Source organism: Castanea sativa, chromosome 1 (assembly GCF_040712315.1).
Source record: "Castanea sativa cultivar Marrone di Chiusa Pesio chromosome 1, ASM4071231v1".
NCBI classification, from domain to species: Eukaryota; Viridiplantae; Streptophyta; class Magnoliopsida; order Fagales; family Fagaceae; genus Castanea; species Castanea sativa.
The window spans coordinates 9,942,687-9,962,089 of record NC_134013.1 but is presented as its reverse complement, the minus strand read 5'-3'; the positions used below and the strand labels follow the sequence as shown (position 1 = coordinate 9,962,089).

General features: G+C 35.6%; 3 protein-coding genes, 1 long non-coding RNA gene and 1 pseudogene across 4 annotated transcripts; 2 read left to right on the top strand and 3 right to left on the bottom strand.

Annotated features, from left to right (window-relative positions):
- Positions 1-420: 420 nt before the first annotated feature.
- LOC142607088 (uncharacterized) lies at positions 421-1,122 on the bottom strand. The gene has a single exon (XM_075778539.1). The coding sequence runs from the start codon at positions 1,120-1,122 to the stop codon at positions 421-423; it is 702 nt and encodes a 233-aa protein (XP_075634654.1).
- Positions 1,123-1,409: 287 nt separating this feature from the next.
- Positions 1,410-1,918, bottom strand: LOC142606997 (uncharacterized). The gene is made up of 2 exons (XM_075778434.1): positions 1,580-1,918; positions 1,410-1,475 (listed from the first exon to the last, which is right to left on the bottom strand). The coding sequence occupies exons 1-2, from the start codon at positions 1,916-1,918 to the stop codon at positions 1,410-1,412; spliced, it is 405 nt and encodes a 134-aa protein (XP_075634549.1).
- Positions 1,919-7,890: 5,972 nt separating this feature from the next.
- On the top strand, positions 7,891-8,316 carry LOC142606831 (uncharacterized). The gene has a single exon (XM_075778220.1). The coding sequence runs from the start codon at positions 7,891-7,893 to the stop codon at positions 8,314-8,316; it is 426 nt and encodes a 141-aa protein (XP_075634335.1).
- Positions 8,317-13,004: 4,688 nt separating this feature from the next.
- On the bottom strand, positions 13,005-16,875 carry LOC142631026 (uncharacterized). The gene is made up of 3 exons (XR_012843491.1): positions 16,744-16,875; positions 15,851-16,080; positions 13,005-13,338 (listed from the first exon to the last, which is right to left on the bottom strand). It is a non-coding gene; the product is annotated as an uncharacterized LOC142631026 (long non-coding RNA).
- A 1,967-nt stretch (positions 16,876-18,842) lies between these two features.
- On the top strand, positions 18,843-19,403 carry LOC142610459 (pyridoxal 5'-phosphate synthase-like subunit PDX1.2; annotated as a pseudogene).

The following is a 19,403-nucleotide window of genomic DNA, read 5'->3' as shown; positions in this document are numbered from 1 at the left end:
TTGGTTTGAATTGCTACCTTTCCCTTTCCCATACCGTAACCAGAGCCATCTCCGAACTTCACAACATCGCGAAAAGCTTCATCCACCCGAGAATACGTACTTCTCTCCACTCATATGGTTGCCGTAACCAAAGGTGTCAAGTACCACAAGAATTTTTTGTGGGTTTCCTCCTTGCCGTGACAAGCCATCAACAAAGACACTTCTTCTTCCTTCTCAAAGAAAATTGACCGCTTTTCCACCATCTCTCCTTAGATTAGTACAGCACTCTGACTTATAGTGGCCAAACTTGTGACACCTGTAACATTCAACTCTTGATTTGTCTACTGACTTTGACTTGGAAGGCGTTGAATGATTGTTGTTGTTGTCATGACCTTTTCCTCTCCCTTGAGAATCAGAATCTTCAGATTTCTGATTTGAGTATCAACCATCATTGCCGCCTCTGCCTCTGCCTCTTCCTCGTTCTTGACCTCCTTTTGATGCCAAGGCTTGTAATGCTTGCTCCTCCTTGTCTTGCCGATTCATTTTCTGCTCATGAACCAATAAAGAACTCTGCAATTCATCAATGGACATACTGTCAGTGTCTTTAGATTCCTTAATCGAACAAACAACATAGTTGAATTTTGTTGTCATCGAACGAAGAATCTTCTCAATGATAGTAGCATCTGCCATTTTGTCGCCATGGATTCTCATCTTATTTGCGATTGACATTGTCCTGGAGAAGTAATCTGACACCGATTCTCCAGACTTCATGTGTAAAGTTTCGAAATCGCCTCGAAGTGCTTGAAGCTGTGCCCTCTTTGCCTTTGCTATCCCCTCATACTTCTTCTTCATAGAGTCCCAAATTTGCTTGGAAGTTTCTTTACAAAGGATGGATCCTAGGATGGAACGATCGATTGCCTGGAAGAGGTAATTCTTTGCTTTGAGATCCTTTAACTTCTTCCCTTCAAGCTCCACCTTCTGTGCATCTGTCAGCACAACACCTTCTGCTAGTTCTGCTACTCCAGAAACAACAACTGTCCAATATTCTTTGGACCTCAAGAAATTCTCCACGAGCATGCTCCAATGGTCATAGTGACCATCAAAGCGTGAATGGCCGGGTTGCACAAAATTTTCAGAAGCCATTGTGGAACTCTAACCAAGCTCTGATACCACTGATATAAAATGGAAGAAGACTGATATAAAATAGAAGAAGAAAACGATAAACTAAAAACAGAGGAAATTGAGTTGTACTGAAAACTCTACTACTTTATTGATAAGTAAATGGCCATAATATAGGCTGAAAACAAACGGTTACAAACACAAAAATAGGCACCACTAACATCATGCTAAACAGCTCCTACAAACTAGGCAACAAATAAAAAACAAACTACTGAATTCCTAAAGACCAGGACAACCCAAATCAGCACATTCTAATGTGCTGCTACTGATTTATTCAACAACTTCTGCAGTCTAGCTGAGCACCCAGCCCAAATGTCCTGCGCCCCACCACAATTCCATAATGCATGGATTTCAGTTTCCGGTTCCGTCTTGCGGACTTCACATCGGTTGTCTGCTATAATCCGCTTCTTGAATAGATTACCCGTGTTGGCAAAATACCACGACAAGCTCGCCAGCCAAACACCTTTATCTTGTTCGGCACCCTTAGCTTCCATAGAGATTTCCACACCTCTCTTCCCACAGCTCCCCTAGAGCTTTCAGCCCAGTTTAATTCCTTCCATGCCTTTTGCGCCTCATAATACCCCGACTTAACAGAATATTCTCCTGATTTCTCACCAACCCATACCACTGTGTCAGGTATGTCTCTGTAGCTCAATGGTACCCGCAAAATTGCTTCGGCATCATCACGGTGAAAATTTTGCCAAATGAATTCTTGATCCCACCCTCTTGAATCTTGATTTATCAACTCTGAAACTGTCATCTCTTCCTCAATATTTGGTGCTGGATATAGTACTCTGTTTGTAGTATGATTTGGCATCCAAGCATCACGAAGAACCCGAATAAGGCGCCCATTACCTACCCTCTAGCATGACCCTCTTTGCAAAATATGTTTGGCTGCCATGATGCTCTTCCATGTGTAAGAGCTATTTGGCGAGTCAGTAGCCTCCAAAAAATGACTTCGTGGAAAATATGGAGCTTTCAAGCATTGAAACAACAATGATTCCTGGTCTTGCATCAACCTCCATTCTCGTTTAGCAAGCATTGCTAAATTGAATTGATGTAAATCTTTAAATCCCATCCCTCCTTCAATTTTTCGTCTAGCTAGTTTGTCCCAACTTAGCTAGTGATTCTTCCTCTCATTTCCAACCTGTCCCCACCAAAATCAAGCACACATGGATTGAAGTTCCTCACATAATTTAACTGGCAGCTGAAATACACTCATGGTATACGTAGGAATCGATTAAGCCACTACTTTGATTAGAATCTCCTTTCTTGCTTGTGAGAGTATTTTTTCTTTCCACCCTTGCAGTTTCTTTCACACTCTATCTTTGAGAAAAGAAAAGGTATAGTATTTGCTTCGCCCTACCAAAGTTGGTAGCCCCAGATAGGCCTTGAATCTCTCCACTTCACTTACACCAAGCATGGCTTTAATCAACTCTCTTTTTTGGGAAGGAGATGGTCATGTTTTTATTTGATGGAGCATAAAATACAACAGAAAATATTTGGACTCTAGTTGGAGTAGATTTAATTACATAGATGGTCATTTTTTATATTTTTTTGACTACTTTTTTTAAAAGTTAAAGGTACATGTTTCTTAAATCTTAACAGTTGCCTCATAATTTTTTATATTTTTTGATTTTTTTTTTTAAATTTAAAGGTTCAAGGTTCCTAATAACCACCGATCGCCTGATAATTTTTTATATATTTTTTTGAAATGCTTGCGTTTTATTGACTTTTTTTTTTTTTGTCTTTTTTTAGAGGAAAAAGATGCCATTATGTTTGGGTTTGCTCTTTGCTGGACATTTTTGGGTTTGAAATTCTTGCTTGAAGAAGAAAGAGTTCCTTTATCCTTGTACCACTACTGGCATCAGCAACTTATTGTCATTGCCTCATCCAACACGGCAACACGCAATGAAATGTGTTGTGCAGATAGCACCTCAGGACTTAAATCAATAACAGTAAATAAATAGAAATTAAATAACAAGCACACACAAAGAATACAAGACTTTACATGGTTCGGCAAACTGCCTACCTCCACGGCAATGACGGAGAAATTTCACTATAAAATTAGGGAGATATAATAGTGCACAAGAATACTCTCAAGAAACCCAAATCCCAATACACCCTAACTCTCTCTCACCCACAAGACAAGAAAACACTATTCTTCTTCTTATGCAGCTGCTGCTAGGTTTTTAGGAATTCTCTAATTCTCTCTTTAATGCTGCATATAACAATATATATATATATATATATATATATATATATATATATATGTTTTCTTTGTAAAACATCAGCTTATGTGCATGCACCAGTGTGCAACTCTAACATACCACGTTCACCAATATGGCCAAGTTGCATATGCCATAAATTTGTGTCGTCAGTGCTGGACTCCACCGGAGTGGTGACTGCAACTCTTCCTACAACTGTGTTCCCAATCAATTTATAAAGCATGCTTACTTTCTATCCAATCATCACCATCAAAGCACCTTTGGTAATCTTCATGATTCCACCCTTTGATAAGTATGAATAGCCCAAATCATCCAATACTCCTAAAGAAATTAAATTCTTTCTAAGATCTGAAACATGTCTGACATTACTAAGAATTCTCACAACTCCATCAAACATCTTCATCTTCACTGTACCAATCCCAGTAACCGAGCATGTAACATCATTACCCATTTGGACCATACCACTGTTGTAAGGCTTATACGTGTCAAACCAATCTTTCTTTGGAGTCATATGATGTGAGCATGATGAATCTAAAACCCAAGATTCTATTAGAACATTATTCCTTGATGAAATTAAAAGTAAATCTGCACCAACTTCACTGTCATCTGATGTTTCTTCAACAACACTAGTTGATTCTCGAGGCTTCTTACCATTCTTCTTCTCCTCTAAATGCTCTTTCAACTCTTTACACTGATTCTTATAGTGCCTTTTCTTGTGACAATAAAAGCACTCTACATCTTTCTTTGCACATGATTTAGACTGTGATCTGTTCCTGTTGGAGTTCCGTCCTCTAGATCTGCTTCTACCCCTATTACTTGACTCAAACTTTACAATAAGTAAATAAGTCCCTCAACCTGAGAACCATCACCATCTTGCTTCATCTTTGTGTGTGACAAGAGAGTACTAGTCACCTCCTCGAGTACTATAGTCTCTTTCCCGTACATCAACATAGTCACTAGATAATCAAAAGAAGTAGGAAGTGATGCTAATAAGAGTAATGCTTTATCTTCGTCCTCATAATTCACCCTAAAACTTGACAATTGGGTATTCAACATGTTAAACTTGTTGAGATGCTCCAACAGATTTGAACACTCCTTCATATGCAAACTATACAGTTGCTTCTTCACGAACAACTTGTTCGTCAGATTCTTTCTCATATAAAGACCTTCTAGTTTTTCCCAAACCTCCTTTGCGGTCTTTGCTTCTAGGATGTTGTGAATGACCTCATCACCTAGGTTGAGATGAATAACGCTAGCTGCTTTCTCATCCATGTCTACCCATTCTACATCCTTCATCGTTTCTAGTTTCTTCTCCTTCCCAAGCAAGGCCTTATGAACTCCTTGTTGAATTAGGAGATCCTTCATCCACCTTTGCCAAAGAGGAAAATTTCCCTTACCACAAAAATTTTCTACATCATACTTTGTGCTCGACATGTGTTCAAACGATTGAATCCTAACCTTGCTCTGATACCACTTGTTGTGTAGATAGCACCTCAGGACTCAAATCAATAACAGTAAATAAACGGAAATTAAATAACAAGCACACATAAGAATACAACCATTTATGTGGTTCAGCAAACTGCCTACCTCCAAGGCAATGACGGAGAAATTTCACTATAAAATTAGGAAGATACAATAGTGCACAAGAACACTCTCAAGAAATCCAAATCCCAATACACCCTAACTCTCTCTCACCCACAAGACAAGAAAACACTATTCTTCTTCTTATGCGGCTACTGCTAGGTTTTTAGGAATTCTCTAATTCTCTCTTTAGTGCTGCACATAACAACATATATATGTGTGTGTGTGTGTGTGTGCGTGTGTGTGTGTGTGTGTGTTATATTAACCAAGTTAGCAAAGGAGCAATCCTTTTACAATTTGGATTCAGTCAACTAAGGTGACCAAATTTGGGCTTGGCAATTCAAGCCACACAGGCCCAATATCAACAAAGTGGCTGCCATTTTGTGGGGGCCAGGGCGAGGGGATGTTGCTGGTTTTCATTATATACTCTAGTGGCAGGGGGGTTGGGGGGAAGGGAAAGGGCACCAATTTAGATGGGTTAAAATACTACGGAACATAATGGTTGTTATTTCATTGGTATGTTGGTGCAAGTTGTTAGCTTCAGATAGAGGACAAGGGATACAATAAGAAATTGTTGGTTTTCTGTTCCAACTTTTATGGATGGGTCAGCTATGCTCATATTTATTAACACATTATCATTTATTGTTTGTCCCCCAACCTAGAGTAGCTAGGTGGGGAAGTAAAATTAGTCCGGTACAAACCGCAACATGCATGTCCTCTTGCAACAACCAATGGCCCCTTGGTAAGTTTCCATCTTCCATTACCAAGGTAGTTACAGTAGCCCGCTCGATCCATAGCCAATGTAGAAAACACATTCATCCTTAAATCTGGAACATGTCGCACATCCTTCAACATCATAGTGCTATCAACATTGGTTTCAATGCACATGTAACCAATTCTCACAATTTTTGAGTAACTAGAATTACCCATCTTCACTGTACCAAAGTCTCCTACTTTGTATGTGGTAAACAACCCCTTCGTAGGGATAATATGGTGGGGGGCTGCAGAATCAACAACCCACTCAACATCATTATTAGCAACATGCCCACACTTTTGCTCTTCAATAGAGAACACCATAACATCCTCATCAATCACAGCAGCTGTAGTATTTTCCTCACTATCATTCTTTTCATATTTTCCTTTATTTTTTTCCTTATTTCAATGCCAACAATCTCTTCTTAAGTGACCCTTTTTCCCACAATTGAAGTATTCTCTAGTTTCCTTGAACTGAGATCTATCTCTTGATTGTGACCTACCATTGAATTTTCGATCACTAGGTCCTCTGCTTCTGCCTTTGCTCTTATTCTTCGTGACAAAAGCTTGATCTTGTGTATTGTCTATATTTGCATCTCTCCTGCGAACCTCTTCACTTAAAATCAAATCTCGAATATCATCATATTTGAGTTTACTTTTCCCTGCAGAATTGCTCACCGCCATTCTCATGGCTTCCCGACTGTTTGGTAAAGAAGCCAAAAGTATCAATGCACGAACCTCATCATTAAATTCAATTCCCACCATGGATAATTGATTTGTGATTGTATTGAACTCATTCATATGTTGTGCTACAGGAGTGCCTTCTACCTTCTTCAGATTAAATAACTTCTTCATCAGATGGCTTTTCATACATGCTAGACAAAGCCTTCATCAAATCTACTGTGGTCTTTTCTTTCATAACATTATGTGCAACTAATCTTGATAGAGTCAATCGAATAACTCCTAATACCTGTCTATCAAGAAGGTTCCAGTCTTCATCCTTCATAATTTCAGGTTTCGTCCCCAAAAGAGGCAGATGCAATTTCTTCCCATAGAGATAATCTTCAATTTGCATTCTCCAATATGCGAAGTCTGTTCTATCAAATTTCTCAATTCCTATACCCTTGCCTTCTTCTCCGGCCATCGCCTGCACTCTAACCTTAGCTCTGATACCACTTGTTGGGTCCTACATTATATAATCATAAATATTAGCAATCCAAAATAGCAATCACCCTCAAAGCACAAATATTTACGTGGAAAACCTTTTCCCTTTTTGAAGGGAAAAACTACGGGACAAACTTCGAATAATTTCACTATTGTCAAATCAATTATAATAATTCTTGTGTATGCCTCATGGCTAAAAAAAAAATCTCTCTTATTTTTCTTTACTCTCACACACAAATTATCTGTTTCAAAGACAACAATTGTTTTTCTTTAGGCGTAAATGCACTTTTGGTCCCTACATTTTGACCCGATTTCTATTTTGGTCCCTACATTTTCATTTTACCACTTTTAGTCCCTAAACCAATTAACGCGTGACATTTAAGTCTTTACCGTCACCCAATTAACAGAAAATGCTGACGTGACTAACGGCACAGTAAAATAATAATTAAAACAAATCTATTTTGGCATTATAAAATTGCCATATCAGCATTTAAATTAATTTAAATTAAATAAAAAAATTAAAAACAAAAAATTACAGATATAAGAACCTAAGAACTTGTTCTTCAATGTTCTTCATGAATCAAGAAATAAACCCAAGATATCAAACCCAGAATCAAAGAGCAAACCTAGATTGAATATCAAAGACATCAAACCCAGCAAACCCAGCTGGGGTTGTAACCATCATAGTCCTCAACATATTACAAACAATATCTGTTACCAAATCTGCCCCGACTCGTTCGAAATCATGTTGAAAACCAAACAAAGAAACATGAACGGAACACGCTCGCCCTCGCCCCAACTCAACCACAACCACAACCACAACAACCACCACTAGCAAAAACCAATTTACCATTCAACGATTCTGTGCAGTACTTGCAGCTCCTCAGATTGGTGGCCCCTCCACACAGTTCGACACAGAGGTAGCAACCCCCGCCTTTGCACCGATTGCGTCCTCAAAAGCCACCAGTCCCTCTTTTGCCCACTTTGCTTCCAAGTGTTCGATGATATGCCTCCTCCTTTACCCATCGATCGTCTCGTTTGCCTCAATTGCCCTTCGATCGCTCACCGCTCTTGTGTTCCACTTGACTCTTCCGCTTCTTCTTTTCTCTACCCTCCTTGCTCTAACCCTAATTTCTCTTACTTCTTCTCCGATTCCGATTCCGATCCCGATCCCGACGCTAAGACCAAGCGAATCAAGACCGAGGACGGAGGCAACTCCTCTCTCCGCGGCCACAATGAGAAAGCGATTGATAAGGAATCCACCAAGGCTTTGTTAGCAGCGGCAAGGATTGCTGCCACGTTTATGAACAAGGTGGCTGCTACAGCTCAGGCCGATGCTAAAAAGCGCGTTAAGGACGCTTCTTTGGCCAAGAAGAAAGCCAAGGAAGCGTTGGAGCGTCAATCTGGGTATGCTCTTTGCTGGGTTTATTGAAAAACAAGTTCTTGTTCTTAGATCTGTAATTTTATGTTTTTAATTTTTTTTATTTAATTAAAATTAATTTAGATGCTGACGTGACAATTTTTTAATGTCAAAATAGATTTTTTAATTATTATTTTACTGTACTGTTAGCCACGTCAGCATTTTCTGTTAGTTGGGCGACGGTAAGGACTTAAATATTACACGTTAATTGGTTTAGGGACTAAAAGTGGTAAAATAAAAATATAGGAACTAAAATAGAAATCGGGTCAAAATATAAAAACTAAAAGTGCATTTACGCATTTTTTTTATTCTTCAATTTGCGGGCACCCTTCTTCTTTTTCTTTTCACTGTACAGCACCAACCTTCCTTTTTCTTATACGGCTCACACACCAAAAAAAATCACATACCCTTATTTAAATAACCCTAGACGCCACATCATCCTTGTATCACACAAATATAAAAATCCACTTGAACTAGATAATATTAGTGGGCCACAGAATAAAAACAAGCCCATATGTGGGCTGGACCATGTGCTTTATGCACCCAACAGAAAATGATTGTGAAATTAATGTAGCATATTTTTGAATTATTTTTCTCTCCAAAAAATCAGCGTTGGCAAGATACAGATAACCAAACAAAAGGTTAAACCATTCTTGTCTCTTGATTGGAAGAATTCCAATTAGAGCTAAGTATTGTCTTGAATTATTCTGAGTTTAAATGTGTTAAGTTCATTTGTTCAGCTGTCTAATTATTTACTTCTTTTGTCAACTAGTACTCGTTCGGTTATCCCAAAAAAGAGAGGAATATCAGTTCAAGTAAATAACATAAATATGGTGTTTAATATCCATTTAAAGCTAGCTAGAAAAGGTTGATGAAAGTTTCCACGAGGGGAACAAATTAGAAGTCAGATCCATCCAAATTTGTCCTTGTGAGCAGCTAATAGCCTAATACCAGAGTCAAAACCAAATCCGTCCTCTCTCACAGACGCACACATGAGTGACATAACTCTTGTGCCCCGAAAACAGGTTTACAACTAGACCTAGTAATCCCTCGGCATCCATATTAGGTGAGAATGTTTTGGTAAATAGCATAATAATAATAATATGGTGTTTAGTATCCATTTAAAGCTATAAAAGGTTGATGAAAGTTTCCACGAGGGGAACAATTATATCGCAAAAATTTAAAGTGCGGAAAGAAAGAATCCCAAATTCAATTATATTAAAGTATTTATCAAAGAGTAAGATTTATGTATAGTACATAGGTGGTGTTTCTTAAATTTATCTCTTAAGATTCTGCCATGTAGCTTTTTCCTTATGAATGGAAGTGTATTTTTTAAGTTAAGTAGCCACATGACAGGATTTTAAGAGGAAAACCTAAAAAACAGCACCTAAGGTATTGTACATAAGTTTTGTCCTTCATCAAAACATTAAGAAAACAAGTTTAGCAGATTTTTTTTGCATCTCCGTATATATATAATCTTGATATCAATCACTTTCTAAATGCCTTTTAACTTAACTAGTCACAAACACTTGCATATACACGAGAATCTACCTATTTGGAATGTAAACTAAAATAATTTTATAAAATCTTAAATTGATTAAAAAATTACACCATTGCATGATTTTCTCTTGTATGATTTCAATTTGTGTTACAATTTGATGAGGAAGCCGTTGCTTGAATGTGCAATGGCTTACAAAATATTTGTCAGACAATTTCAGATATTGCAAAAAAATAACTCAAATTCAGATATTAAAACATTTGAAAGACCAAAAAATATATAAGATGATTCACTACTTAGAAATTATTGAAACAAATGTGTGTGTGTGTGTGTGTGTGTGTGACTACACAATAAAGAAATATAAGAGAAAGATGTGTTACCATCAAAAGAATCATTCAAATGTTAAAACTTTTAAAAGAGCAAAAAATATTAAAGAATTATAAGATTTACTTTCTATAAATTTTTGAAACAAAAAAAAAATGTATATTATTACACAATAGAGAAATATAAAAGAAAATTGATTACCTTCAAAAGAATAATACATAGTATAGTCATTGGAATTTGCTAAACATGTTTAAATATTGCAAAAACTAACACAAATTCAGATGTTAAAACTTCCAAAATGCCAAATATATATATATATATATATATATATATATATATATAATTAAAGAATAAGTTATTGAAACAATTCAAAAAATATGATTATTCAAAAGAGAAATATAAGAAAAAATAAAAAGTACATGAACCCATAAAGTAATAAGTTTTAAATTTTAACGGGAAACTTTAAACGATGAAAAAAAAATCATATATAGTCATAGGCATAGGGTTTAGTGGTTCAATGTTCATGTACGAAAATCACTTTTTAAAAGATATATGAAAAATCATAATATATATATATATATATATATATATATTTTTTTTTTTAATAAAGTAGAAGAGAAGAAAATAACAGAAGAAGAGTTCATACCTCGAGTGGTTGTAAAAAAAAAAAAAAAAGGGTTTGCACTGTCTTTAAAGTGTTTATGATTAATTTCACAAATTTAGAGATAAATTATCAACGTTCGAGTTTGAGTTTAAGTTGGATTTCTTAAAGACATAGAGTTTTACTCATTAACTTGATATTATTAATTAAAAAAAATTAAATAATTTTGTTTTAAAAAAATATTAATGATGTGGCAAGCTCTGGAGAGGTCAATTAATGAAAGTCAGCCCCCAAACACCTAAAATTTTGAATTCTAACCGGGGTAAAATTTTGAAGAAAAATTTTATTATATTGTTTAATATTAAGTCTGTAGGGACACGATTTTCAAACCAAGCCTAAAATGTAAGGGATCTTGGCCCAGTGAACCCAGTACAATAAATTTGTAGAGAGTGGGTCAAAGAGCTAGGCTTTAGTGTGTGGATAACAATTAGTATGATTTTGGATGATGAGCCAACATGAATTGTACCCGGTTTGTGCAAGAAAGTTTGTCCTCGGCACAATCCGAGGAGCTCTGTTCTAGCATATATTGGATGACCATGGTTACAGGAGTTGTTGAGGTTGCTACAGTGCTTTCTCCTCTCCTTTTTTCGTCCCCCCTTCTCTGGGATCTCTACTCTTATTTATATTACCTCTCTCCCTTCATCCTTACCCTACACGTGGACTGCATGTGGACAGTTGATAGTTGTCCCATCAGCCCCCTCTAAAAGTCTTCTGGGGTGGCTGTAAGGCTGCCATAATACTGTTCAGAGGTCACTTCCTCATTAATGCGGTGGTAGCAGCTTCCCCTTAGATATTTTTGAGCCCTTATCCCTCTTGTACGTTCATAATACTCGTTGCTATCATTAGAACTTCTTGGAAGGTCATCCTTGATCATTAGGATTTATACTAGATTTGCGTTTGGCTTTATCCGAGGAGATAGTACTCCTCGGACTCGGACCACCCATGCTTCTCGGCCAAAACCACATGCTCTCGGCCAAATCCCAAAATCCATGACCCCACAAAGTCATCAACAAATAACTAATGAAGATGGAAGTTGACGTGACATTGACATTTATATAGATGTGTAGAGTACGGGTGTAACTAACACCAATATTGGTTTTTTGTGATGGTGTATATATTTTTAAATTTCTATAGTGTTTGTTTTTGAATGGATTACTAACTTATGAGAGGAGTGATTGTAAAAGGAGTCTTGTATATATTTATGGATAGAAATAAATCATGTTTGAAAGTTATAAATAAAAAATACTAAGGTGAAAAATTGTGGGAGTTTCAGAAGTTTTGATTTATATATGTATTAGTCGCTAACCCGTGCGATGCACGGGAAAATTATTAGAAAATAAATTTGATCCGTCCTTTTGTTTTATTAGATTTAATCTTTCTTTTATTCTTTTAAAATAAAAGTTTAGGTCTAATGATAAAAAGCAATCATCGTATAACGGACGAAATAGATTAACATTTTATTGAAACTACAAAAAATAGGGTATAACATCATTTTGAATAGTAAATCTGTAGTTTTATAACATCTTAAACTCTTTTTTTTTTCTTAATAGCATAATGTGTTAAGATCGCAAAAGAGTTTGTGTAAAATCTAATTGTGAAAAGTTGTTCTTGAAGGGTCAGAAATGCATTAATTTTGTTAAATAAAACCATAACTTTTACCACATTTTATAATAACTTTACAAATTTATAACATTTATCTTTTAGTTAAGGCTGTATTAGAGGATTGGAGTTTTACTTAATTGGATGTGTTTACAGTTAATATTTACACACTTTTGTTTCAATGGCCAATTAACTTTTTACAAAAATTGACCAAGATGACATTTTACTCTGGTCAAAGTTTGCATCAAATTTTTCAACAAAATAATAATAATAATAATAAAGAATAATTTAAACAATTATTCTATATGAACTTTTCATTGAAGAGCCAATTTAGATTCAACTTGCACTTAAATCGCGCAACAAACCATTTCCCAATTTTCAATTTCATTATTAATTGTCTCAACTTCATATTGCTACTATACCAAACACCTGTTTAGATACATACTTAGCGTAGCATCCCATAAAAACCTCTTGCCCAACTGACATTAAGCCAGAAAATCAAACAGCCCCAAAAACATGCAACTACTTCACACTCTTGGCTTTAGTGTTCTTGGAACCAAATGCTTACTAAACATCAGATTTTGTATATAAAATTGTTGCACACTCTAAATGCTTTTATTCATCTGTTAACAATTTCCACAATTACTACAACAGGTCGTTGAAAACAAATTATATAGTAATAGTAACTAATAATGCTAGGTCTCTTTATCTTAAAGCTAAGATAGTGATGTTTGAGGGAACATTTCAACTTAATGGGGTGCAATTGTGCAAGCAAAATGCAAATCAAACTAAACTATTAGGATAAACCATTGCTATAAAAAAAAAATGCAGGTCCTCCCATTCCTTCTTGCAAGCCAATAGTAGCTGCAAGAGTTATCAAGATTGCTCAATTCCATGAGAGTATTCCACCTGATGGTCTTGGCGCAAGCATCCTCCTTCTATATCCCATCCCCTGCAAGTTAAAATTTTTAAGAATGAAAATTGTCAATCGGTGGTTTCAAGCAAAAGATACATTTGTACAAAACATAAGCAACCTAACTCATTTGCTTGAGGAAAGAAAGACCAACACCTCAGTAAAAAAATTTCTGACTACAAATAAGCAATTACTTCAATTTAGCCACACACACACACAAAAAAAAAAAAAAAAAAAAAAAAAAGAAGAAGAAGAAAAAGAAAATGCAAAGTCTACATCGCTTCCCAAACCTAAAAGAAAATAAAAAGAATGAAAGAAAATGTTCATCAAAGCATCATTCACAGTAATATATATATAAAAGTGCCCAAAAGAACTACAAAGAACCAAATCAATTAAAAAGTAACAATATACACACACAAAAAAGCCTCATGTGAGGATTATGCTACTCGCTTATCAAAAGGTAGAAGTTTTTTCTTTTAATCTCTCACCATTTTGTGAGTACCATCATCAATTGGAAACAACTGGAGCTTCAGCTTCATAGGAGTATATTGTTCTCAACAAAATTTTTTTGCGAAAAGGAAGGCAAAGGAGGCAGAACTTTGCCAACAAAATTAGAATCCTTTTGGTCTGGAATTTAGATTGGAAACAAATCATGCCATCAAAAACTTTAGATGTCTAGAATTTAAATCCTCTTAGAAATACAGAAAGAAAAAAAATAGGCACCCTCCTAGAGCACCTAGGTCATGTTCAACCTCTTTATCCATAACTACCTACTACAATTGCTCAGTTGCATTGAAAACCAAAGAAAACTCAACAAATGCAGCTTTTTTGCATATATTATATGTATATGATGAGATGACACCAGCTAATATCCATTTTAATGACCTTCATGAAATATTAACATTGTGAATTTGTGATGCTGCAGACAGCAAGATTAAAGATGGTTAGTCACTATGGTTCTTTTATCAATCATAGTAACAGGGTGCTAAGTAAACTGCTTAGCCCCTCAGGGGTGAAAAGCCCTTGAATTAAGCATCTCTTATGAATGAAAGTATATGCAGCCAATTAGAACAATTTAACCCAATAGAGCAAGCTGTTAAACAATTGTTTTTGTTGAAAATAAATAATTTTCCTTTGAAACAAATAGAAGCTCATTTAGCAAATATATGTTCCTGGGAAAATAGCAAGACGTAGATGTAATGGAAGATGTAGCCCACTTTATCAATGAAGAAAGCCAAAAGAAATTGGTGCATAGAAACATGATTTTATCAAAAATTTCTAGTAGCCAATAGTCACAACAGCATGCTAAATTCCTAAATGTTTCTAAAAGAAATTTCACTAAACACATGGTATGAACAATAACTAAAAATAACAAACACTGAAGAGTGTATGACTACCACAATACTATTAATGCCGAGTCCCCAAAATAGAACACCAAAACCTTCTCATAGCAAACTCGTAAATAATAAATTAATAATTGAGACTTTGCAAATACTAAGTGGTATTTAAAATAAAGAAAAAAAACCACAGATTGAAAGAAAAGGTAAAAAATATTACATTGGTTTAAAGCAAGTATAGAGTAGTCATGAAGTCCCTCTAAAGATGCTTCTTTCACAATCACGTGAAATTTGAATATGAAATCTGAAGAATTGGCTCCTTTAGGATATGGAATTCTGGAATGTGCGAGCAACTGAAAGGTGTGTGTCTAATGTTCCTTCACCAATCTGAAAGGTAGGTTTGCTCATGCTATGACAGAGGCTAAGGTTTTTGACTTTCTTATTAAAGATTATAAAACTGTCCCCAGTTATTTTTAAGTCATTATAGTAGAGATCAATTGTAAATCATATGTAATGTCAATAATTTTGCATCCTTGTGAAACATGTTCAGGTACTATAGATTTAACCTTACACGGTGGGCATAAGTGCATAAACCCCTCTGAGATTAATACTGAAACACAATCAAATTAGTAAGTAAATATATGCATGTCTACTTATAAGAAATTCATTTCCAACAACAAAATAAAAAATCGAGGCCAATGACAATGTATCCAAATCAGAGTAGTGCTTCCAGCTTTTCTACTTATCATAACAAAAATCACTTATTTTTAAGGATTACATATTTATTAAGAGGATGAATAACAGATAATCCTCATATTTTCCTGACGAATGTTATCAAACATAATATACAATGCACATTCAGTTGAATTAAGTAGTCAATTCAAAACCTTCTCCACTAATAGATGCTTTCATGTAAGACTATAGTATTATTCATGAAATAGTAATATCAATTCAATTCTGACAAATAAAAGAGCATCGCCAACATTAAACATGTCGATATTACAAATTAACTTCTAGTAATTTCAGAACTCTAATAACTAAAAATCATTATCATGCAGCCATTATATATGGGTTTAAAAGCATCCTATCAATCATTCAGATCCATTGCATTATCTAATAGCAGGAAAAATTTATAAAATTTAAGCAATAATAGGTCTTGATGGTCCTAAAAAACCATCTAAAATGTTAGATCTTGATTAGCTTGTAATACATACCTGATACCTACGGGAGGTCTCTATCTACACTCTTCAACAACCACTCTTGTCTGATTAGTTTTCGAAGCTTCCATAAATTTCCATGTCAAGATTAGAAGCTGTCTGCACCAAATTCATTGCTGTCTAGCTTCACTCACCCACCTTTGGTTCCGATTGTACCATAACAGCCAGGCTATATTCAGCATGAACTCCACCTCCTTGACATGCCCATTTTGCTAATAACACTATACCTATGGAAACATCATGGTTAGGGGAACGGTGGAGGAAGGTGAAGGGGTCATGTTCAGCTACAAAGATGAAAAAAAAGAAAAAAGAAAAAAGAAAAATGCAAGCACCTGCAACAAAAGTGAAATAAAATAGAATACCATAGAAAATCTTAGTAGAAATAACATAAAGTAATTCACAATTGGCAAATTAACAAAGCAAAATTCACAATTCACAAAGGTATCTAAAAGGAACCTTCACAATTGATTGTGCTTCCATTTACTTTTGCTTCACTATTGTTTTTTTCTCAACACCCAAACAGATGCTCAATTTGGTTAAGTTTGTCTAATCGTGAAAATACTTTGGAACCTTAATATCAAGCAGATGGTGTGCGACTATGAAAAGTGAAACTATTTTGATTCTAGGAAAGTTAACTAACCTGGGTTGGAGGAGAAAGATGAAGAAGAAGAACATGATTTATTAACTATGAAATCGGAGAAAGAAATCAAATTAAAAAATTAATTAATTTAACAAATTCTTAGGTTTACTAAATGAAATCAACAATAATCAAACTGAAAGCAATTCAAACATTAACGAATTAGTAAAACTAAATAAAAGTTAAAACGTTTCACAGATATCTGATGCGATTCGTACTAATGGATTTAATCGTAAAGAGAGAAAAGAGTTACCTTCTTTGGAAGAGCCGGCAGTTTGGGCTAATACCTTAGAGAGGATTAAACCCAGATTTTGAAAGAGGGAGTGTTTTACTTTTATTGGGGATGAAACCCAGAGGTCTGCGTTAGGAAGGGGTGAAGTGGTTAGAGAGAAGAAGGTTTTGGATGAGTATACTTGAGGGCTGAAGAGGTAATCAAATGGTGGGCTTCAAAAAAAGAATGTTTAGAAACAGAATGTTGGCCAAAATGAGCAATTAGCCATAGATGCTGAAGAATATAGTTAGTAGGCATTGGTTTAAAAGTAAATATAATTCTAACATCTCGAGTTTAAGAAATTTGATTTTGGAGGCCAAAATCGAGTCTTAAAGACTTGATTTCCATGGTCTATCATCTCTGATGTGACATTTTTTCCACGTGGACTCCGCCTAGAAATCGAGTATCTGACACTCGATTTATAACTTTCACTTTGTTTTTTCTTATTTTCCTTCACATTCTTTTGTCTGAGTATCATTTCCTCTATTTGTTGTTCATCTTCTTCCTGCACAAGGTCAGCCACCACAGGCCCATCGCCGCCGACTCAGGCGGCACAACCCCAGGCCGCGAGACCCAGGCCGCGCGACCCAGGCTCGCAACCCAGGCCGCGCGACCCAGCGGTGCGACCCAGGCGCACGACCTAGGTCGCGACCCAGGCGGTGCGACCAGGTTACGATTTCTGGGATTTCTTTTTTTTTTTGGGAGAGACTTGAAATTTTTTTGGTTTGTAAATCGAGTCTCTAAGACTCGATTTTCAGGTGGACACTACGTGGATAGAATGTCACATCAGACGTGATAGACCAGGGAAATCGAGTCTTTGAGACTCGATTTTGGCCTCCAAAATCGACTCTCTCTGAGTCGAGATGTTAGTATTATATTTACTTTCGAAACAGTACCTACTAACTATATTCTTGAGCAATTATGGCTAATTGCCCATTTTGGCCTAGAATGTTTATGGGTGGCCGACAAATATAGAACTGGAGAAGGGTGGTGCCGGAGAAGGTGGAGCCGTTGAGCTACAATTTGCGTGTGGGGGAACGGCAGAGTGTGGTCTGCATTTTGGAGAAGGAGAAGGTAGAGCGTGTTAGGGGTTTAGGGCTTCTCTGATTTTGCATTTAAGTATTTTTTTGGGTTTTAAAAAAGTTATTTTTTTTTAATATTATGGAGCAAGCAGGGCTTCGGTTTTATATATATATTAGTATTATGCTCGTGCGATGCACGGTTTAATCAAGAATCATATGTAAATTAATGAAAAAAAATTACATTAATTAAAATTAAAGTAATCTTTTACTCTATTTTTTTAAAACGAAGTAACTTTAAGTTATATAATGAATACATATTGTGTAAGATTAAGTTTTTATAATAAAAAATCATATATAAGTCCAAAATTGATTGAATGGAATATGGTAGATAATTATGCAACTAATATAAAAGGAGATGCCTTAAAAATATAAAGGAAGTCTGCATAATTAAAACTCAAGTGCACATTTAAATGAAAAACCTTGAATTCAATAATTAAAAAATAATAATTGAAAGCATATTTAAGCGGTAACCTCAATGTAATAGTTAAGTATTATGAACAACTCAAATCACTAAACATTAAAAAATAAAAGTAGATAAACTTACGTAAGAATTGATTTTTTATCTTTGAAAGTGAGGGGGTAGGCACTAAATTTCACCCTATCAAAACAAAATATGTAAATGTAAACTTCAAGAAATTTTTTTGAGAAAAACTTTTGATCGAGTGCTTCGGAACCTCAATGAAACTCCCTAAAAAAATAATAAAAAAATAGGCCAAAATGTAAAACTAACCCTCTAAGTTTCACCATTTTTCATTTCAATCCTATAAGTTTGGATTTTGTCATTTCAGTCCTTTAAGTTTCATTCTTTCCCAATTAAATCCTCTGTTAACTTGCTGTTAATTTCTACCATTAACTTACCAAAATGGCGTCATTTTAGACCTTAGTTATTTTTTATTTTTATTTTTTTCTGTTACCAAAAGCCAACCATTCCTTGTTTCTCATTTCCTTTTCTTTTCTAATCATTTTTTTGTTCAGGCAATTTCACAAACACTTGGTGTGATGGTTGAAGACAGTGCTATCACGGTCTTCAATAGCATCACCATCACAAACGCCAAGACAAATCCATTTTCCCTCAAGGCTGGGCTAACCTAAATGCTACGCGGCGAAGCCATTGTCAAAGTCACAAACGCCGAACAAGCTAGTGCATGTTGTCTCATTGTGTCGGGCCCATCTCAACGAGGCATTTCTCGCATGCCAGACCCATCTCTCATCAAGGAAATGAAGCGCATCGTTTTGATCCCCATAATGGTCAGCGCCTGTGTTGGCCATTTCATAAAGGCCCAGATTCTTGAAGCCATTAGGGTCGATTACATCGACGAGAGCAAAGCTATTGCTCTTGCAGATGAGGATAATTTCATTAACAAGCACAACTTTAGTTGCCCATTTGTTTATGGGTGTGAAAACCATGGAGAACCATTGAGCAGAGTAAGAGAAGGTGCGGCTTTGATAAGGATTCAAGGGGATTTATCTGGGCTTGGAAATGTAGCAAAAACCATCAAGAATATGAGGACTATAATGGGTCAGATAAGAATCTTGAATAACTTAGATGAAGACGAATGA